The sequence below is a fragment of the Vulpes vulpes genome, chromosome 12, assembly GCF_048418805.1.
Source record: "Vulpes vulpes isolate BD-2025 chromosome 12, VulVul3, whole genome shotgun sequence".
Lineage (NCBI taxonomy): Eukaryota > Metazoa > Chordata > Mammalia > Carnivora > Canidae > Vulpes > Vulpes vulpes.
Genome location: NC_132791.1, coordinates 179,023,592 through 179,046,413, shown reverse-complemented (window position 1 = coordinate 179,046,413; position 22,822 = coordinate 179,023,592). Strand labels below are relative to the sequence as shown.

General features: G+C 45.5%; 1 protein-coding gene across 3 annotated transcripts; it reads right to left on the bottom strand.

Annotated features, from left to right (window-relative positions):
• Window positions 1-1,819: 1,819 nt before the first annotated feature.
• Window positions 1,820-12,746, bottom strand: ATXN1L (ataxin 1 like). 3 transcript variants are annotated; one of them, XM_026011614.2, is made up of 4 exons: window positions 12,598-12,729; window positions 10,624-10,691; window positions 9,729-9,816; window positions 1,820-9,488 (listed from the first exon to the last, which is right to left on the bottom strand). In XM_026011614.2, exon 4 carries the CDS (start codon window positions 9,369-9,371, stop codon window positions 7,308-7,310), a length of 2,064 nt encoding a protein of 687 aa, XP_025867399.1. In that variant the 5' UTR covers window positions 9,372-9,488; window positions 9,729-9,816; window positions 10,624-10,691; window positions 12,598-12,729; the 3' UTR covers window positions 1,820-7,307. The 3 variants fall into 3 exon arrangements, with proteins under 3 accessions (XP_025867399.1, XP_025867397.1, XP_025867398.1); XM_026011612.2 differs by lacking the exon at window positions 9,729-9,816 and having other exon boundaries at window positions 12,598-12,746; XM_026011613.2 differs by lacking the exon at window positions 9,729-9,816 and having other exon boundaries at window positions 1,820-9,491.
• Window positions 12,747-22,822: the final 10,076 nt, after the last annotated feature.

Here is a 22,822-nt window from a genome sequence, read left to right as displayed (position 1 = left end):
CTGGCCTTTTTCTGCTTTCCTCTCCATTTCATTCTAGCAAATGAAGTGATCTAGGAGAGACCTGGGTAGAAATTTTAGGCAGGGCCTTCTAGTGGATTGTTTTCTGAAGAGAAGGTGCTCCTTACGTGTTTGGGCCTTTACAAGTTGATGAGGCATAAGTATGACATTAAGGAACCAACGCTAACTTTGTGAGGGTCCATTCCCACAGCCCTAACAAAGATCATCTCTGATCCCAAAGGCCATTTAAACCTAGCTTTTTCCAAACGCAGAAGTAGACATCTAGCTTTCCCTCCTAACTGGCATTTTCTAAAGAGATGTGGTATTTAAGCTAGTTCCTGGCTACTTTTCCCAGCAGATTTCAGTTTGTCAAACTTTAAAAATTCTATCCTAGACAGAAGTCACGTTCATTCAGGAATATGTTCATAGAAATAGCTCTAATATTAAGGTCTATAGCACCAAGGAACTCTTGTTTGAGAGAAGAGATGATCCATTTTTAAATTTTTTTTCCCCAGAGCCAAAGTAGGATAAAACCCATTGAGAAAAATCCAGAATTAAAGTGAGATGAGAGCCCAAGTTGACAGTGGTCAAAGCCAGAGCAAAATGACCAGTTTGTATGTCTGCCAAACCAAGGAGGAGACAAGAGCTGAGGTCATTTCTAAAAAGTGTCTGTGATGGTACAGAACAAGTACAGAACTTTCCTTAGCCTGCACCAAAGGTTGTGTACAGTTTAGATAATTATAGATCTTGAGGTCCAGAAGGAAGTGCCCTAGTTAAGTTGTAGCCAGAAAAATAACTATGCCAGGAATGTAGACCTCTTCCAATATCATAACAAGGAAACTTGGACTCCTCTCTGACCTCCATCGGTTTAAGGCTATTTGGTAGTGTTAACTGACCCCCTTCCCACCACCAAGCTAGAGTTAATTCCTACCAGGCAGGCTGAAATATTTCTCTTATGGGAACACAAAAATTTTAATAAGCTTATTCCAAAGTACTGGACATTTGAAAGAGAGTACTTAAAATTAAGTCAAATGCCTGTCTCACAGAGCTCCATACTGAAGTCCTACTTGGGATGTTTCAAAATGGTTGAGCACTCCCTATGTGTCAAAGATTTTTCTGGGCATGTTACATAGATTATCTCCATTTAATTTTCACAACAAACTAGGAGTTAATACACTCAGAACCCCAATGCCTGGATTTAAAATGCTGTACTGCCATTGGAAAACTAACTTTGGGCAAGTTACTTAACCTGTCTTGGTTTCCCCAAACAAACACAAAATGGATCTAATAGTATCAGCAACAAATGACTATTAATATACAAAGTATATAATTAACATTGATAATTAATATATGTAACTTAGGATAGTTTGTGGCACCTGGTAAGTGCTCAATAAATGTATCTGAGTCACAGTCCTGTATCTTGAGTGTTTTGCCTCTTCCTCCTGGCAAGCTTTCTAGTTTAGAAGCAGTAGCTATGATTGCAGCTGATGTATTTCAGCAATTTCTGGCAGCATTCCTGAGGGGAAAAAAAAGAACTGGAGAAAAGGCCAGCAGTGAGGACCTCTACAGGTCCTTGTGATTGATTGTGCTAATATCTAAGTCTATAGGTAGACTTCTGGGTCACTGAAATACCAAGAGAACGTGCACATGCTCACTTCGGCAGCACATATACACACCAACAGAATGTGCAAATCTGCCCAGAGCCCACCACAGAAAGATGGGCACTATTTGCCATTACAAGCTCTCCCATGAAGGGTTTCTATCCCCCACCCAACAGCCACCACCTAAGGCTGGGATAAGAAGAAGGCGCAAACACCAAAAGGAAAAGCTAGTAGTTTATATAGATAGATATATAGATATATAGATATTGATATATATTGTGTTTACATAGTCCACAAGTTAAATGCAGGTATCCATAAGAAGAGCATTAACAATAAAAATACAATCTGTGTGTAGCCAAGTACAGAGACTTAAAATGGTAAAACAGCAAAAAGGATCTCACAAAAGTACAAATATACAGTACAAATTGATTTATTTAAAACAGTTACAAAAAAGCACAACAAAATAGAGATTATCCTTAGAATTATTAATGCTTTGTTAAAGATCAGGTAGGATTAGAGGGTAAGAAATGGTACTGGGTGGGGGGAGCACCTGACTAGTTCTAAGGCTTTAGATACAATGCAGTTGATTACATATTAATTCAGCCATTACATACTGGGGGTAGTAGTTGGGGGATCAGTAATTTATCTACAGGGAACTCCTACACAAATCAGATCCATCCAGACCTCCCCAGTGCCGTCCTTCTTTACTCCTCAGGACCCTAAAGCCACCTGATGACAACATTCCCGTTTCCTTTCTCCACCCCATTCCCTATCCATATATTCTTCCCTCCCCTAAGGTGCTGTGCAAGCTGAGAGCAATCTGCTCTCTGCAGCTGGAACATATACTGTTTTGGCTACAGGGATCCTGTGTGTGACTAGGAAGGATGTAGGGGGACAGCCTTATTTTAATACTTCAAGTTTGCCACGAGTACAGTCAGTCTCTTCCCAGCACAATCTATATTCTCTTGAGTGTGAGTGTCAAGCAAATAGGGGTGAACCCTGCCTTCAGCAATACCACCAATGCACTAACCACTCACAGCTCACAACTATGTGCAAACTCCCTGTCCAGGGAGTGGGTGTAAAACCACTGTGTCACCAGCTTGCTCACTCTCTGAAGAACCTCGGTCCCCGTGACAGTCATAAAGACAGAAATAAATGCTTGTAAGTTTGACAATAGGTAAAGGCACATGGGCTGCTGCCATACACTGCAGACAGGAACCCAATTTGAGGCCATCTTCACTGCTGGGCATTTGCAGTAGAATGGCTTTGGGATCACACAGACTTTAAGTTTGCAATCTACCGGGGGAGGATCTAGGCTTAACAGGAGAACTAATAAAGAAACCTTAGTGTGAAAAGTGCATTTATTACTACTGTTCCTGCTGGGGAGGCTCAGCAGGGCAAACCGCACCACCTCTCCTCCTTCCACCCCAGGCACTGTGCATAGTCTGCAGGTAAGGAGAGAGTGCAGTCGACTCTAGCATCTCGAGGGCCAGTGTCATCCTAGGCCCAGATCAGGTTTCTGGCCCAAAGATGGACCCTAGAGTTGAAAGAGCAACTGATAGCTGCAAAGACCCAGATGCTTATTTTATTATTGCATAATGTGGGAGGCCTTCCCTAGCCCAGGGAAGCTGGACGGCGAAGGCTTCCCAGCAGAGGGCTAATAGGTTCCTGGTCAACATCCAATCTTGCACAGTCCAGCTCTTCAACTGTAGTGTACACTTTTTCCCATCTGGAAAGTACTGTAGCTTCAGTGTGGTTTAGTAAACTTAGCCCTAAGAGGCCAGGAAGTCTCCCTAAAACTTGGCCTCTACCCAACTGACTTTGCTCTTCAAACTGTAACCTTATCTCCATGGCCAATTCAGTTAATCAGGTATCTTTACTCCAAAAGACCCAGGCCATTTCCCAGTCAGCCCATGTCCACCCTTCATCTCCAGTGTGATCATTCAATTCTTCAATATGTCTGCATGTTGCAGGTTTAAATCATCCCACCACCCTGTTTATCTCCTACGATGTCCACCGAAAAAAACCCTAAACCCCACAGAGGGGCTCTTTCAGTCACACTCCGAACCCTCTTCACCCCAGAATCCACAGAACTGGAGCCAGATGAACCTCCCTAGGATGCTGACAAAGGCCCTAACCTGGTTCCCCATCATTTATTTTTAAAAACAGGATACAAGATACCACAAAGGAAAGCAGTTAATACATAGAAAATGCCCACTAATAAGACCTGCTTGCTTCTCCCTCAAGACAGATATTGGGAGCCAAAGGCTCCTGACAAGCACTGAAGCCACATCCCTTTGGATTCGCCAGCCCACCAGCAGCATTTCATACTATCCCTATTCAATAGACTTTGCTATAAAGTAACACTTGCACAGGTAAGAATGCACAGGATGCCTGGATTTCCTCTATATGCTCAGACATGGAAGGACAGGGAGCTCTAAAGGGTAGCAGGCAGCAGGACAGTGAGCAGACAGCAGCAGTGGCGAAGCAGCACAGAGCAAAGCCCTTGGTGTTATGACCAACTGGGACCAAGACTGTGGAAGGGTCAGCCAGATCTGCTAGGGCCCCTCCCCCTGGGCACAAGTATTCAGCTCTGAATTCCCTTCCCCCATGCCACTACAAACCATGCACGCACACGCGCGCGCACACACACACACACACTCATGTACACTAATCTTGATAGGAACGATGATCCAAGACTTGGATGTATTACTCATCCTTCACTTGGTCACTCTACTCCCAAACTGGTATAGCCATTCCTGTTTAGCGCCAGAGTTTGGAGTCCTCCTTTCTATTCCTGAACTCTGGGAATTTCAAACCACCAAGGAAACGGCTCTGGCCTTCTTCAATTGCCCCTTTCTCAAAAAGCTGACAGCTTCCCACTATAATGCTATCTGAAAACTACTCTTCGGTTTCTTGCCAACTTAGGAAATTCCTTTAAGGAAGAACAGACCACCACAGGCTCCTTTTATTTCTCATGCCTCAATGAGAAGACTGAACCAGAGGGAAAAGGCAAGTGGAATGACACAGCTCTGACCAAGATTTAGAGCACAGAGCTTCTATTCCTGGGAGCCCATACTTTCCAAGACACCTCTGCAGCTTAGTAGAACCGAGTATTAATATATTCCATACACATACATGAGAAGAGCTGCTGATGTTCTTCACCGGCAAGAGACAAAAGAGGAACAGCAGCAGAAAGGTCAGGGCACAACTTGCCAATATGCACAAGATGTTCTCTTTCCAGGGTTAAGTGGACATTACCAGGCTGGGAAGTGGAGGGTCACTCAGTTTAAACTACTGTATCTGGTTGGACATAGGTTTGCTCCCACCAGGAGGAAGCTCAATTGGTGTCCTTGATGGACACTTCTTGAGTGTCTACTGTGTGCATGCCACTGTATTTAGTTGGTGAGCCTCCCAATGAGGAAGGAGGTTTCTGAGAAACCCGTGCAAACAATAATCTCTAGGAATGAGTCGATCACAGAATAGCCAGAGATGAGGCCTTCCCCCAGGGCTGTCATCTGAGAAGATTCCCCTAAGACTTAGCCCCACAGGCCCCCCCTCTATAGGAGACAAGCCAGAGAAAGCAGCATTCAGAGTAAATGGGGGTCAGAGAAGGGAAAGGTGAGGATCCCAAAAGCATACAAGGTTGAGTGTTCACCAGAGTTGGCGTTTGGTTCTGAGGTGACCCGGAGACTGAAGTCCTCACAGTCAGGTCAACAGCTTCCTTTGTATGGGCCTCTAAAACCTGACTGCTCTCTAGGAATGAAACAGTGGCGTGTTGGGCTTGTAGCAAACAAGCCAGTCTCAGTCACTTTGTTCCCCCAGGAGAACAACCTTTAGCACCTGAACACTAAGAATGACTCCATTCTCAGAACTCCCCCTCCCCCTAGGAGGTAGGTAAGATTATTTATCCCCATTTGGCAGCTGGGGAGGAAGTGAAAGAGCGAGAGGTCACAAGACTTGCCTGAAGTCCTCGACAGAGCAAAGATCAGACCTCAGAGGTTTGGGACTCCTGATGACGGGCAAGGCCTCAGCCAGTCCAAGTACATTTCTAAAGGAAATGCCAGGATCATATGCTGGGAGGAGCCTCATCAGAGAGCTGGGTGGACAATACCCTGAGTTGCTTCAAGAGTCTGAAGACCCCTGAAAAACAAACAAAAAACCCACCCACCCACCTGAAAGCTGGTGGGGGAGCCTAATTCTCAATACCCAGTGGAAACCCACAGTCCAAGCCAATGCTAAAAGTTGTGGAGAGCATGGACTTAACACACAAGGGGGCAAATGCAACTAAGATTGAGAATGCTCTTTGCAGAGGAACACTCCACCACAAAATACGATGTAGAAGATTTCAGGTACCGGAAACTTATCGAGACTATCCCAGAACCTTCAAGCTGGCTGTGGGAGGGGATGGCTTGGAGAAGCCTGAATGCTGATGGGAAGTGGAGTGAGATAGGAGGGGCTGTGTAAAAACACCAGGATGGGCACTGCCCAGCCAGGTCTATTTGCCCTGACCCAGGGCACAGTTCCCTTCTTGTTTCACTACCAAGCTGTTCAGCTGCAGAGAGGAGGGGACATGATTCTTTATGAGTTTTTAAAAACAGGGACTATAACTGAAGAGGAAATCAGAGAGACCCCTACACGCTAAAAACTAGAGGTCTTGGTCAGAGTGGACAAAAACAATTTTGCAGAAGGGGAAAGGAAAGGCAGTGCAGCTACAAAGTAGGCCCAGGTCAAGACACCATGCAGAGGACAGGGCAGCAGAAGGGTGGGGCCAGCGCAGGCACTTAGGCACAACATAGACAGAGGAGGAGAGTAGGGGACTGGGGACAAAGGTCCACTGGTTCTTTCAAAACTCACCATTATAAACTAGAAATTCGTTACGATTTCGAAGTAGGTCTGGCATGCTGGGTACAAGGACCTTTGCTAGGTCAGCTACCTTTCCAGAAGCCCTGCCTAGAGCCCAGTTACCTGGCCATCAGGTCTTTCTCCCAAAGTCCCCTGCCTGGGTCCCCGCCAAAGCAGGACTTCACTCCAAACCCTGGAGGGGCTTCTCTTTCTCCTGGTGCTAGAAGCCTTGTGGGAGGAACAGTGGGGAGATGGGAAAGGGCTGAAGCACAGATCAAGCAGAGTCCTGCAGATGAGTGCTTCTCCCTCACAAACCCACAGACGTCTGTAACAAAATCACCCTTTAAAGTGCACAGCTCTCAAAAGAAGAGTTCTGGGTGGGAACCCTCTTAATCCCGATCATGGGGCTTCCTGCCCTCCCACCACAAAAAAGAAAGGAAAAAAACTTCAGACAGTTGAACTGCTACTATAAGCTGTGGATCATCATTTTTGGCTCTTTCTTTGCTCCCTCCCTCTGCCACCTGCCACCAAAGCCTGACTTTCCCCTTGCAGGAGCTAGGGATGGGGAGGAAAGAACAGGGAGGCCCTGATATTTGGAATGTTTCTTATCCTGTGTGCACCCCCATCCTCCCTTGGCTCAGGCCTGCTGCTCCCCACCACAGCACCCTCTGGGGCTGTCCTGAAAGGGTGCTGTGCGGTAATGAGCAACAGACCCTGCCTCGGGAGGCTGCCTTCACGCCTCCGCCTTCCCCCCAATCTCACTGCCAAGAGCGCCTTCCCTGCTCGGCATGTGCAAATCCTCTGCCTGCGCACGGTGAGGCCCAGCTCCAGGGTAAAGCCCCAGTCCTGGTCTGGGAGAGAGGTTCATTTTCCTGCATTGGAACGCCCTTCGATGGACAGCTTTACCTCCTGCGGAATGAAAGAGGGACGGAGCAGTGCGGCTCGCGCCTCCTCCCCTTGCATGCTGTATCTTTGGAAGCTTGGGGCTGGCCAGCAGGCCTGAGCACCAGGCTCCGGCTGCGAGGGCTCTACCATTTGGGAGCCCTCACCTGACGGCTGGCTCTTCCCCTCACTGTCACATTGCTCTCTGGGTCCCAACACTGTCCTCTCAGGCCTTTCTCGGGGGGGACCCAGCTGGCCTGGGGGAGCGCAGCTAGCCTGAGAAACTGAGTTACTGTTCAAGCTCTGTAAACTGATAGAGATGCAGACATCTCCCACCTGCAGCCGATGGCAGGGCAAAGAGAAGAGCTGTGCAGTCCGCCCAGGGCTGCAGGAGGACCAGCCCTGGCCATACACAAAGAAGGGGTGCTCGGGGGGCACCTCGATGCTCACTTTGCTCTGCTGCTCACCAACCACAAAATGCAGCATGACAAATCCAGGCCACTGGCTCTCCTGAATGTCCACGACCGTGCTAGAGTCAATCTTCAGCCCCCCGCTCACTTCGGCACTGCGCACAAAGTCCTGGGTCTGGAGGTCCTCCACCCGCTTCAGCTCCCCTGTAGCCAGCTGGATGATGGCGCCTTTCATGAAATGGGAGGGCAAGTGGGAGGAGGTAATGGGGGGTGGCGTTGGCTCCTTATCTGGGAAGGTGGCTCTGGCCTGCATGTCCAAACTTGATGCCACCAGGATCTCCGAGCCCATGGGCAGCAGACCTGGGTCAGTTCCAGTGGGCACCAGGTTGCCATTGGCTACAACCATTGCTTTGGGTAAAGGTCTATGTTTCACCGGTTCCTGATGGGACTGAGGGTAGAACCCTCGGGCCTGATTTTTCTCGGCCATCTCTGCTGGGTTCCTGGCTGAACCTCGCCCCTCACCCTGATGGTCAGGGGTATGATGCGACAGGTTGAGGGGGCTGGGCTCATCCTTCCTCTGAGCTGTCACCACACGATAGTCCTGAGAAGCTAAAGCGCCAACCACCCGCTGGACCTCGAGGTCGGTGTCTGGGGTCCCTCGGTGTGCTGGCACTGCCACCTCTACCCGTGCAGTCTGAGAACCTGAAAACAACTGTCCATCCACCACACATTCTACCACTGGCACCAGTCCCTGGCCTTCACTCTTGCTGTTGGGGGAGTCGAGGGCTTCACTTTCCCGTCTTACTAAATTTCGTTCTCGCTGTCTCTGTCCGTTGGCAGCGGCTGCTTCCAGAGCAGACTGGCCCTCCTGAGGGGTAAGAATTGGGCTGGCACCTGCTGGAGGGGTTTCATGCAAAGTGTACCCAGCAGGTAGCCTGGACATCTGATAATAAATGGGCATCCGGCCTGGAGCAAGGTCCAGTGGCTGAGTACTTGAGTGATGTGGCAACTGCCCAGGTGGGGAGGTGGCAGGAGCTTTGTTGAATGAGTGGGCTGGGGATGAAGCCTGGGGGGGAGGAGTGGCTCCTTCTGCCAGGAGCGAGGCATATGGCACAAAGTGTGGAAGGTGAGAGGTGGCGAGGTTGGCAGAAGGAGAAAGGAGGGGACTTGGTAGGAAATTGGGTGGTACAGCATAAGGAAGGCTGTAAGGAGACCCAATAAACTGCAGAGAGGTGGACGGGAGTTGAGCATAGTGGATTGGGGGATAGTGGATTCCTGGATGTTGAATCAGTGAAGACGCTACATTAAATGTGGGGGGCAAGGGGCTCATGTTCACCACAGATGGGAGGCCAGTTGGGGAGAAGGTAGCAGGTGGCACAGCCACCTTATACAGCATGCCATACTGGTCCACCGTCAGACCCGTGATGGCCTCAGCTCCATCACCCCCCAGGCTGACTCTGGCTCCTGCCTGGCTCTGCCCGGCCACCACAACCCCTCGGGACCATTCAGAGGCATCACTGGAGGGTGTGTGGTTAGTTGAGCAGCTGGTAGTTCTCCCCATATCCTCGCTGGTCACGGGGAGGTCTCGTTTCTTTGGTGGAAGGCATTCCTGACTCCTCTCATGAACAGGTTTCATATTGCTCTGTGGTGTTCCTGGAGCCTGGAAGGGGTCGGCTTGCTCCTTGGGGCATCAGAAGGGGCTTCTCTGTGGCTCCCCTGCACCCCTCTCTGCTGCTGGCTGGGGCGCCCACATCTGCTAGGGAACAAATCAGAAGCAAAGAAAAGTAACCTAGGGGCGAACCAAGGCAAAGGAAGTAGCAGAAACTGTGCCCATGGAGGAAGATGGAACAAAGGGGATCAATGGGGAAAAAAGCATGAGAAAGGAGCAAACATGGATGCCACCCTCCCCTCATTCATCCAATCCAGGATATGAAAACAGTCAGGGAAACCGCACAGAGCTCCAAGAACAAACATTCATTGATGGGTCAACAACCTGTGGGCTCTGCAATCCCAGCAAGACCAACAGTTTCATGATTAGCTGTGCCTCTGATAGGGATCCTGACTCTTCCCAGCCTTCTCCCCTAAGAGAAAATTTGCCACATGGTTGTTGCTGCCAGTTCTTTTTCCTAAGCTTCTCCTTTTGTCACCAAAGACTACCGTGCTATCTTCTTTCCAACATATGACCTCATCCCCGCTTCCTTTCCCCAGCCCAATTCGGGTTATGATCTCACCTTTCCCATCCCCCCAACCCAGGCCTAGTTAAACCTTCATCCTCCTTTGCCTCATATCACTACTACCTCAAAGACCGGGATGCCAGTGAAAAATAGCATCTTCTCTGCCCCAGGAAATACTACATTTCCCCCATGAGGAAAGTGATTGCACTTCTGTGTTCTATAATGTAGTTGTTTCTCCTCCTCCCTAAAGAGCAACAAAACTCTCTGGCTACACACAAAGACCTTCCCCCCCTAGTTTGGAAAGATTGCCTTTCTTCTCGTCGACTATCTTCAATGTACTTTCTTCATCCATTCTCTTTCTTTTTTCCTGTGTTTTCTTTTGCCAATGGCTCCTTTTCCACTGCCCTAGGTCTACTCTAGGCAACACTTCCTAAATTCTGCTTCTATTCCTTCAAACATGTCTAGGTCTCCATGATCCATAAAAAAGTTCTCTATCCCCTTTCTCTTATTGTCACCTTTCATACATGCTTTTATCCATTGTCATAAAGTATTCTTTCAATCTGTACATTTCAATGCATGTGAACTTTGTCACCTATTTCTTCCAAACAAGGCTCCAGATCTTTGGATCTGGATATTACACTCTGTTCTGTTTTTCCATTGTTGAATCCCAGATGTATTTTTCTGCAACAAGGTATCCAAATTTCCTTTTTTTACCTGAGCTTCCAGTGGTGCCTCTGAGCAGCTGGAGTAAGAAGCAGTGTCCTCCCCGCTGCCTTGGGAGCCTAGAAGACAGAAATAGGAATAAAGTAAGCAGGAGCCTAGCCTCTCCCTTTCCCCAGGGTCATCAAGAAAGGTAATTCTAAAGCTACAAAAACATTAAAGTCCATAAGTCCCTGCCTCATCCTCTGCTCCAGAGGTAATAGCACATTTATGCAGAGTGTCTAGACATTTGAATAGAGGAAAAAGCTTTAAATATATAGAAAGACATCCCTGAAAAAAATGTTCAATGTGTGTCAAATTTCATTGTTTTCCTTAACATCACATTCTTCACTCTCTCCCTGTACTTTATTCCCCAAAGGTTAAATTGACTTCCAATCCCAATTTCCAGGTAAATGCACAACTAAAAATGGAAGATTCAACATTATTCCCATGTGAACAATGGCAAGCTGGAAAAATCAACTCCATGGATTTCACTATTATTCAGGGCTGATGAAAACACAGATGTGGAGGTTATTTAAATGAGAAAAGTGGCACTAGAGGAAAAAGAACAATTATTTATGTTTCTGGGGCAGAAAAAGAGGTCAAGGGGGAGTCATTCGAGGGGAAGCCTTATTAACAGATTTTCAGGGTAAAAAAAAAACAAAACGAATCTTGTATGTGTGTGTAAAAATTTCTGAGTGACAACTTCGTACCAAGGGCTGAATCAGGTGTGACAGAAAATGAAAACACTGCCTGGGTCCTAATGTAGCTTATTAACAATGAGGAAACAAAACTCTCGCTAAACTATCAATATCTGAATCTACACATGCCGGTAACATCAAGGACCAGAGAAAAGCGTTAATCTCGGACGCCAGATAAAGCAGTATTGACCAGCACCGAGAAACTACCCACTGCCCTATCCAAGTCCTACAGAACTGCAAGCCTTTATCCAGACCGAAGCAACATTTATCTAAGATTGGCAAGGTGTATGTACAAGAAAAGGTGATGAGATAGGAAAACGAGGGGAAAGAAAAATCCTCAGTTTTGTAAACAAATTACACAGTGGGCACGACTCTTGCATCCCTTCTTCGGTAGCAGCCCCGGTTAACTGAGAGGCAATTAGCTTTCTCCCTCATTCGCAACAGAAATTGGGGTCACATCTCCAGTCTCTGAATTACATTTGCTTCCTGCCAACTAAAACCTTAAGCAAAACCTGCCTCTGGGTTCTCCAAACACGACCTAATAAAATAAATAAAAGATTCGCTCAAAGGGTCTGAGCGAATGACGACAAAGAGCCAAGCCTGTGCAACCAGGTTCCAACAACGCCAAACAATTTCAGAATCTGAAACCTCTTCCTCAGGAGTGGGGGGCTCAAAGAGCACTTGTCGGGGGGGGGGGGGGAGACGTAGCCTGGGACCCCACCGAGCTAACGGGGCCGGGGGTCTGTTCCGGAGAGCTGCCAATGCTGCCGGTCAGAGCCCACAAGCAAGAGACGGAACCCGAAATTCGGTGAGGGCGAGAGGGCGAGAGGTGCGCCCGCCAGAGAGTGGAGCTCGGGAGAGACTACGTACGGGTGATGGCTTCCCGTGATCCTGCATTCCTTGCTCAGACAAGGGTAGGGCCCCAAACTGGGAATTTAACGCTTAGGGGTGCGGGGGGGGGGCGATCCGTGAAGCCGAGGAGCAGCGGCAAGGCCCCGCAGGGGATGCTTCCTTGTTTGGGGGCCCCTCTCGCCCCGGAGCCTCCGACACCCCGGCCCGCGGGGACACGGCCGCGGGGGCGCCGGGGCCTGAGGCCGCCTTCCGGGCCGGGCCGGAGAAAAGCGCGCGGGGCTCCAGGTGCGGCCTCCTTCGCTCTCCGGGTCCGCGGTTCTCGGGCCCCGGTCCGGCGGGGCCATGGCTGCAGGGGGCCACTTCCTCCTAAGCTCCGAGCCAGGCCCGCTCGGCCTCAGAGAGGCCGCCCGGCAGCCCCCACTCCCGCGACACTCACCGGCCCATCTCACGGCGCTCCTTGGGCTCCTCCCGCTCGTCCCGGAGCCGCCGCCACCGCGGCCGCCGCCATCCCCGGCCCCGGAGCCGCCCCACACCCAGCGCCCCCCTAGCCGGGCGCCCGGAGATGGCGTCACGTGCGTCCCGCCCCCGGCGCGGGCAGACAGCGTCACCGCCCAGGCCAAGAGCGACGCCCAGGAACACGCAGGAAGGCAGGGAGGCGGCCCCTAGCCCCTTGCCCCTCGGCCCCAGCGCCCCCTCTGGTGGGAAAACGAACTCCTCCCGGGGGGGGGGCGGGAAACAGGGTCACGTGAGAAGGCGGGCCTAGCCCTCTCGCCCTGACCCCACCGTGACCCCCGCAATCCCTCTACTCCAGGAAATTCTGGGGGTTCCCAAACAGGGCCCCGGGGCGTGGCCGAGGCCTGACGGGTGAAGCTGCTGTTGGGAACCTCGGGGAGCCCCCCGGCGACCCCTGTCCAGGGGAGTAAGAAGATGCCCCTGGAGACCCAGGGTGGAGATGAGGGAGCGCTTTGCGTTGACAAATGGCTTTGAGGGGGATGAGAATGGACCGGATCCAGGATCCAGGGGAAGGGGAAGCAAGGGATGGGAACTTGAGGGTTGAGAGAAAGGGGTTCAGTACAGTGGGAAGCCGTTTGGTTAGCGGAGAGAGGGCTTGGCTAACTCGATCAAGTCTTAGGTCACTTAAGGTCATTGCCAGTCGTCTAGTCAAGTCCAGAATGGCATGGACATCTGATTAACAGCGAGTGGGAAAGCCAACCCCAGTCGAATTTGTGCTTCGGTTACACCGATGTAAAAGAGTTCTGCGTCCAGACCAGAGAGAAAATTAAGTTTAACTATTAGAGAGGTGGAATCCGAGTGGGTTTTCCCCTTTCAGTTTCTGCAGACTTTGTTCACTAAGTAACAACTGATTTTTTGGTTTGATTTTGAAAATGATTGGCTGGGCTCTGGTCCCTAGCCCATAGTTGTCTGACCTTAGGAAAATCGTTTTCCTACTTTGGACTTAGGTTTCCACGTATGCAAAATGAGGAGCTTAAATTAGATAAGACGGTGGGAGTAAGATGTAGATAAAAGAGCTCTCTCTAAACATTTTAAGTGAAAATATAATCAAGTGTGTACAGTGTGATATCATGTATTTAATGCAAAAAGACATATGTAACACATATAAAGACATATTATGTACCTGTACCAGGAAAGGAATGGAAGGCTATGTAACAACTAGTTAACATTGGTCATCTCCGGGCAGCCCGGGTGGCCGCAGTGATTTAGTGCTGCCGTCAGCCCAGGGTGTGATCCTGGAGACCCTGGATCGAGTCACACGTTGGGCTCTCTGCGTGGGGCCTGCTTCTCCCTCTCCCTCTGCCTGTGTCTCTGCCTCTCTCTCTGTCTCTCATGAATAAATAAATAAAATCTTAAAAAAAAAAAAAAAAAAGGAAGACTTTGCCCTTCCTTCTAAAAAGAAAAAAAATTGGTTATCTCGGGAGAAGAAAGCAGCATTGGGTGGTGACCAAAAAGATAACAAAAAGGACGTATTGTTTAGATTTCTTATGGGATATTATCTTAGAAATATTAAGATGAGTAAGTTAAAATACAAATAAAGTATATGGTCTTTAAGATTCCTTCTAGGGAATCAGTTGACCTCAATTTTGATATTTTCTCACTTCGATACACACAAAGGATCATCAAAACCATTGAATGCCCCCCCCACACACACACCTTGCACCGGTGGGTGAAACAATAAAGCTACTGATCTGCAGCCAGCTAAATCAGCAGAGGGCTATGCTTCGAGGATGTTAGTATGATTCATGACAGTCATCTTCTCTCTCAATTTGGCCAAGAAGGAAGTCCTGTGGTCACTCAGTGATTCCGTTTTAGCACTAACTGGCATCTGGCTTCTAAGTCGTTGCTTAGCTCTCTAAATTGGCATTAAAACTACCAAGATAAAACAAAAACTACCAAGATAGAAAAACAAGTCCATACTCTTTTTTGAAAATCAAAATGATATATGCAGGGCACCTAGTTGACTCAGTTAAGCAGCTGCCTTCAGCTCAGGTCATGATTTCAGGATTCTGGGATGGGGCTCCCTACTTAATGGGGAGTCTGCTTCTCCCTTTCCTTCTGCTCCTCCCACCTTGCTCTCTCTCTCTCAAATAAATAAATAAAATCTTTAAAAAATGACAATACATACTGCTGTCTTTGCCAGTTTTTCCCCATATCAACAAATTCAAATCAATATTTTAAAAATTTGCCAAGATATAGACCCTTGAATCATCCAGGTGTATTCAAGGAAAGCCATTTCCTCCAGGTTTAAGATATGCTCTCAGACACCTGGGGTTTCAGACAAAATTGAAAGAGCAGACTCAGGTAGATGCAACCAAAAAGAATTTTTTGGCTACCAGCCGTTAACATGATTACATAGTGCAAAGGTGTTTCTGATAAAAAAAAAAAAAACCCACAAAAAACAGGATGTTCTGATTGGTGAGACACAGGTGATTTCCTCGTTTGGTGGGGCAGTCCCAAAAGAATGGGTCATATCTCTGCTGTATTCTCTTCTAGAACTCTTTATTCCAAGCAATCTTCATTTGTTTGGTCCTACATATTGATGGTAGGAAGCTCCAAGGTGACAATTTGACAGGAATATTAGTGATGAGTAAACTAACATAGTTTTTAGATTTAAGACTAAAATAACTAAAAGTTACCTCATTTCTCCAAAACTCTGTACTAATCTCTGGAATCTGGGTAATTCCCTATGTAAGTTATTTATGGTAAGTTAAGCCCAGGGCCTTATTCACTGTAAACTGGCCTAATATGTAGTTATTGAATGACATTTCACAAGGATACTCAAACTGGGAGACTCTCGTTGCTAATTTTCTTTTTTGGTCCCATTTCCTCATTTCTACTCTTCTGTGGTTTTGCCTATTTGTTACCTGTTTTCAATCTCTCTCAGTTGAAGGTCCTTCATTTTTTTTTCACCAAGTTTAATTTCCACACAGTTTTAAGAGCTATTGAACTGAAAGGAGATTTTTTTCATTAAAAAAATTTTTTCCCTCCCCCACGGAAGGATACTTTTAAAGGCATTTGAGACATTTGGGAACTACAGTGTTATACTTCAATCTGTCTTGTCTAGCTCTTCTCTTTCCTTGGGTTCCCAATGAATTCCTTCGATGTGTGTAGATTGAATTTGTGTGATGGGAGAGTTTGAGCTACTCTGTTGAAAGAAAACCAATGACCACAAAACCCTGCTGAGCTGGTTCTTCTCCCAAAGCAGGCATGAGTTTCAAATTAGTTCTCTGGCTTGCCGAATTCCTCATTTGTGATTTTTCTAGACCTCTGGTACAGACAGCAGGATGTTCAGACAACTATCCCAACTCTTTTTTGAAGTTAAGGAATCAGACCAAAAAGAAGTTCTAGCATTTTGGGAAACCATGTGTGTCATAACAAGAGGAATAGGTGTGTTCTTTTTTTTTTTCTTCAAACTGTCATGTCTTTTTGCTTTTATCACTCAGCATGTAAAGGTGTCATTTTCGGAAAGAACTTTATCTTTGAATGCCAATGGCAGAAATAACAATTAATCTCAAGTATATGTTGAAATTCTAGAAATAATTTGCAGATTTAGCTTTCCCAAGAAATGTGTTGGTGCCTACCATTAGACTCCTTTTTTTAAAGACCTTATTTACTTATGTTGACAGAAAGAGAGTGAGAGAGCACAAGCAGGGGGAGCAGAGGGAGAGGGAGAAGCAGGTTCCCAGCTGAGCAAGGAGAAGATTCAGGGCTCCATCCCAGGACCCTGAGATCTTGACCTAGCAGAAGGCAGATACTTAACCGGCTGAGCCTCCCAGGTGCCCCTAGATTATTTTTCAAAAGCTTTTCTAGATGTTCAAACATAGAAATGTGCAGTTTTCAAGCTTCTGCTTTACCTGCTTCTCTGAACAATTCTCTGTCCTTATTTCCACACGCTTTTAATGTTATGTGCCCACTACAGATTCCGATGGGGATCTCCCTTTCAAATTCATTAATATTTTATTTGCAAGGAGGTCTTGGAATTTCTCCATAAGTGACTAATATATCCTTTGGGGGGAGGAATCTTGATCTGTTGTCTCCTTCCTCAGACACTTGCCAAAAGCTTTCATTTTTATCAGAAACTTCCTGTAGAACTCTGAAAAGTTGCAGTCAGAAGACTGATGATTAGAATAAACCAAAGGAAACCTAACTCTGAATTGTAAGCGTCCTATCTGGGGAATTGGGCCACAGAGAAGGAAGTTCATTTAGGCCACTGCTGAGCAGCCAGGAATTCCTTACGGGGCCTCGTAAATGAGTAAAGTAGATATGGAAAAACTAATGCCCCCATGACATTGATAACTCATTCTCTGTCAAACTGGCTCAGCAAGGTTAGTGGAGAGCTGCTTTGCCTTGTGGTGAAATCATCGTGTTCACCTCTGCCTTCAAAGCTGATTGCCTTCGGGTCAACCTGCAACTTGTTGTCAATCGCCTAAAGCTCCTGGAAAAAAGAAAAAGTGAGTAAATACTCCAGACAGCACAGCAAGCTGCCTCTCATCACTGAGCACTACCCTCCCTCACCCCATAGATCTCCTAAGACATTACTTAGCAATTTTGGAATTCAAAGGAATGTGCCTGACTTGTGGAAATGATGATTATGGTGATCAAATCACTTGAAAGTTTGCAAAGATTGTTCTGTGTCTTGATTGTATCAATATCAGTATTTTGGTTTTGCAAGATATGACCCTTGCCAAAAACTAAGCAAGGGGTACTATGGATCTTTCTGATTTACCTCTTACAAACTGCACTTGAATCTACAATTATCTCAAAATAAAAAGTTTAATTTAAAAAGGAGTTTCCAAAGATTTAAAATGCAAAACAATGTCCAGATTACCGGACTGTTCTTCACCAAAGCAGAGAACTTTATCTAGTCAAGCTTTTTCAAATGTGCAGGAGCTATTAAGTTTGAGCTGATGGGCAAATTTTTCTGGAAGGGCTTCCTTACCTTTTTTCAACCCCCCCCCCCTCCAAGAGAAGCTATTTCTTCTATCAGGTGACAGTTCAAGTAGTATTACACCCATGAGTGGGGGTAGTAACTGACAAAAGTCTTTTCTTTAAATACAACTTATTTTCTGTTGCCTCTTGCTTTTTCCTCATTTCAATGGGTTACATGAGCTGTTAACCCTTAATAAACTGAAAAATCGATGATCTCTGATTATGAGGAGGGTAAAATAAATACTGCATGTGCATGCAGTTTTCTGAGTGCTCCATAAATAGCAGTATTTACTACTGAATTACTATAATCTCTTGATGGAGAGGCAGCTGTTACTTAAACTTCCAAAACTGATTTTTGGGCATTCTTTAGAAAATAGGGGCTTAAAGAAGAAACCTTAGGCAAATAAAATTTAGGCAAACCCATTGGTACCCATCATTGTTACCATGAACAATGATGATGGCATTGATGGTGTAGATAGAATTTGTGATTTTTTTTTGAACTTGTGAACTTTAAACTGCATGCCCATGCGTCCTTTTAGTTGTAACATAAACTATAATCCGGGCACAACATAAATGTTTGCTAATATTTGTAGCTATGAAACAACAATCCAGTATTAATCTGAAACAAGTCCAGTTCTACTATAATTTCTTTTCCCTGTGATGTCTAGAGCAGAGAACATTTTCCTACTTTGGAGTTGTTAAGCAACCTTTTGAGAACCGAGTTTTGTGTTTATTTCAGATTCAAAAGTAGTCCCATGTCAAGATTTGCTTGCAATGACAGAGTAGCTTGCACTGACAGAGTAACTCTGTTCATGATTAGAAAATGACCATAAACAAAATTAAAAAAAGAGAGTGATCATAACTTGATGAACAGACAGGTCACATATTGGAGGCTCAAGTTCTCCTGACTTGTGGAACACCTGTTTCCCCAGGCTCAGTCATCAGGTACATAACACAGGGTGCTAAGACTTATCTCTTACCTTTTTCCAACAGGTTCCGAGGTGATGCTGGTGTTGCTGATCTGGGGATGACACTTTAAGAACCACTGACCTATTATATAATACTTTTTAAAAAAATATATGCACATATGGTTTACATTTTGTATTGTTTTTTTTTTTTAATTTTTATTTATTTATGATAGTCACACAGAGAGAGAGAGAGAGAGGCAGAGACACAGGCAGAGGGAGAAGCAGGCTCCATGCACCGGGAGCCTGATGTGGGATTCGATCCCAGGTCTCCAGGATCGCGCCCTGGGCCAAAGGCAGGCGCCAAACCGCTGCGCCACCCAGGGATCCCTGTATTGTTTTTGTAAAAACAGTTTTACCTTATCACACAACCTGCCTTTTTTATTCAACGAACTCCGCTTCGTACATGCATTTTTCTATAAATGTGCTTTGTGCTGCAGCTGAGCAGTCCCAGAAAGCAAGGAAAGAGATTGTTGACCATCTAGCAGCTGGGAAAGATGTTTCCATCTTTCCTGCCCTCTAGTGAGGGAGAAGGTGGGCTTTAATTTGTTGGGACCGTGCCAAAGGACATTGCCTCTAATTTTTATAGGAAGAAGTATACTGTTTCAGTCTAAAGAGCCATTTTTAGAACCATATGGTTGTCTTTTTCCCCACTAAACTTGTAGAAAAGAGACAAAAAAGAATCCATAAATCACCAAATCTGGAACCAAGAATTTTGGTATATTTCTTTCAGTTTATATATGTATTTCTGTATTTTTCTATGTGTGTATAAACACATACGTAGGTGCACATATAGTTATATATATTTATATGTACATATTCTAATATCAGTTAAACATTATTTGGCATTATATTTTGAACATTGTCAATAGACTATTTTTTAAAGATTTTGTTTATTTATTTGGGATGCCTGGGTGGCTCAGTGAGTGTCTGCCTTCAGCTCAGGGCGTGATCCTGGGGTGCCACGATCCAGTCCCACATCGGGCTCCCTGTAGGGAGCCTGCTTCTCCCTCTGCCTGTGTCTCTGCCTCTCCCTCTCTGTGTCTCTCATGAATAAATAAATAATATCTTTAAAATATTTATTTGTATGAAAGATTTTACTTATTAATTTGAGAGAGAGAGAGAGAGAGAGAGAGAGAGAGAGAGAGAGAGAGAAAGCAGGAGTAGGAGGAAGAGGCAGAGGGAGAGGGAGAAGCAGCTTCCCTGCTGAACAGGGAGCTCCACAAGGGGCTGGATCCCAGGACCCCAGGATCATGACCTGAGTTGAAGGCATTTAACCCACTGAGCCACCCAAGTGCCCTGATGGGCTACCTTTGAAGTGGGGGTTGGGGCGAGAGAGAAGCATAAAATGCTGTGTCGCTTAACTTTGTGTTTTTCTTAGGAAACTGGATTCTGGTCTGGCCAATCTATATCTACACTAATCTGAGCATCTCCTCAAATCCATTCAGAGTTACCTGAGTTGAAAATAGTAAGTCTAATAAGTTTTCACTGCCTGTGGCACGACTATAGGTAAGGGTATCCCTAGTGCTACTTGTTTGGAATTGTGGGATTAGGGATCCCTGGGTGGCGCAGCGGTTTGGCGCCTGCCTTTGGCCCAGGGCGCGATCCTGGAGACCCGGGATCGAATCCCACGTCGGGCTCCTGGTGCATGGAGCCTGCTTCTCCCTCTGCCTGTGTCTCTGCCTCTCTCTCTCTCTCTGTGTGTGACTATCATAAAAAAAAAAAAAAAAAAAGGAATTGTGGGATTAGTTAGAGGAATCCTTTCTTCTCTCTCTCTCTCTCTTTTTTAAGGATTTTATTTATTTGTTCATGAGAGACAAAGAGAGAGAGAGAGAGAGAGAGAGAGAGGCAGAGACACAAGCAGAGGGAGAAGCAGGCTCCATGCAGGGAGCCTGACATGGGACTTGTCCCAGGTCTCCAGGATCAGGCCCCAGGCCAAAGGCAGCACTAAACCCCCGAGCCACCCGGGCTCCCCTTCTCTTCAACTTTAAGTGAAAAAATATTTTTCTTTTAATGGCAATGGTAGAAAAAAATAAATAAACCTTACTTAAAAACAAAAACAAAATCTGAAACTGGGTTTCTTTTGTGTAGAGACAGAAATCATAATTTATGAGGTGCTTAGAATTAGAGTTTTTAAGTTTATCACGTTTATCACATATTTAAAAGCAAAGCAAAGCACTTGTTTTGTTGCTATTGCTGTTGTTTTGATGCTAAAAGAATGTACTTCCAGTGAGGTAAGATGAAAGTGATTTTTGCTCTTTTGGTGGCTCTTCATCTCCAGCACATTTGCCATACATAACTTCATGAATTTCACCTTTATTTCTTTCTTGGTGATGGTCTGCTCCAGTATCTAATCAGGTGTGTGTAAAGTATAGCCAAGAATATGGCCAACTGTGTTGAACAAATTAGATTGGAACCATCAGTTCTCAGGTAGTATCATTCCAGAGACATACATTTTTCTAAGCCAGTAAGTCCAAGAAAAGCAAATATGAACAAACTTATGGCACATAATTTTGGCAGACTGAAAGATATTTAGAAATAAGTTTTGCATTGGAGGTAGAGCAACTTGAATAAAGATTTTGGACTAGGGGACTTAGATGCTTTTAGATAAGCTAGTCTCAAGCAAGCTGAGATGGTGTCTTTATGAAGAAAGCATCCATTTTCCCAAATGTAACTGGCCTGTTAATATGAAGGAAGTTAATATACTTAGAAGCTTCAACTTTTGAACATCTTACATCGTGACCACACACATAGAATTCAGGACTGACATTCAGCTGAGACACAGAGATCTAGCTACAGTGTTGTTTCATGCTTGTGGACATTCTCAGCCTTCAAGGTATCCATTCTGGTTGGATGGTGCCTTACTGTACTGGTGGTTAAGTATGTTGAATACCACCTCTGACTTAATTCAAATACTTAATTCAAAATATTCAAAATATTCAATAATATTGAATTCAATTCAAAATATTCAAAATATTTTTCAATTCAAAATATTTTTTCTTATGCTTATTTTCTTCCCCTTATTTTACTTGGCTTGAGGTTCTTTCTTCCCAGGATAGGGCTGACTTATATATAAACTAAACTCTTTTTGCTTCTGAGTTTGTAGAGATGTGTGTGACCAAATCTGTTATGTTCTTTATCTTGCAGCTAATGTGTAAAATTTTTTAAAGGTTTTATTTATTTATTCATGAGAGACACACAGAAAGAGGCAGAGACACAGGCAGAGGGAGAAGCAGGCTCCCCACAGGGAGCATGATGTGGGACTCGATCCCAGGACCCCAGTATCATGTCCTGAGCCAAAGGCAGACACTCAACAACTGAGCCACCCTAGTGCACCAGCTGCTGTATAAGTTAAATGTGAACACTCCACCCCAGGTGCTAGTAGAAAAGTACCTGATAGAAATTCCTAAGAACTATAATGTGCCATATAAACCCGAGGCAACCATTATGCTAAGTGCTTTCAAGAAGGAAGACTTGACTTTAAAGCTGAGAATTTTTTGTGCACCAGGATATTTTTTTCTCTGCTTAGGAATGTGGCTTCCAGAGTAGCTCTGGCAGGATTGTAAAGCAGGTGACATTTGCACCTTTTCTTCACCTACATACTTTTCCTAACAGAGCTTGACTTCTGCTGTCACATGACCCTTCTAAGCTGGTAACAACAACGTAGAAAACAAAGATGAAGATATCTGAAGTGTTATGTATTTAGAAGTGTGTAAAAAAACACACACACATGCATGAAGAAGTGTATAAACATTTTTAGTTCTTAAGACCTCAATTTTATCCCAGGGATAATTTGCATTTTAATAAAGAGCTCTTGGAATAAAAGCTGCAAGATCCTAGGGTGTAAGGCACTTTCTCTTTTGGTGTTGGTTGAGAGTATGGGTTCAGTAGTGAGATGGCCCATATTCAGATCATAGATTCACCATTTGTTAACCGTGAGACCTCAGGCAAGTGAATTACCCCTTCAAAGACTCAGTCCTCTGAACTTTAAGAAAGGGGATAATAATAGTTAATAATTATTACCAAGACTCATAAGTTTATTGAGATGATTAAGTGAGCTAATATGAAAAAAAATAAATGGGTTTATATGAATAAGGAAGTTAAATGCAATACGGGGCACGTAGCCAATGTAATCAAGTTTTGCTTTCATCGTCATCACTGAGAATGATTTAAACTTCCAAAAGGTGGTCATGGAGTGTTTCGGGGCAAGAAAGATATGCCCCTAATACCTTTGAACTGCTGAGGTGGCAT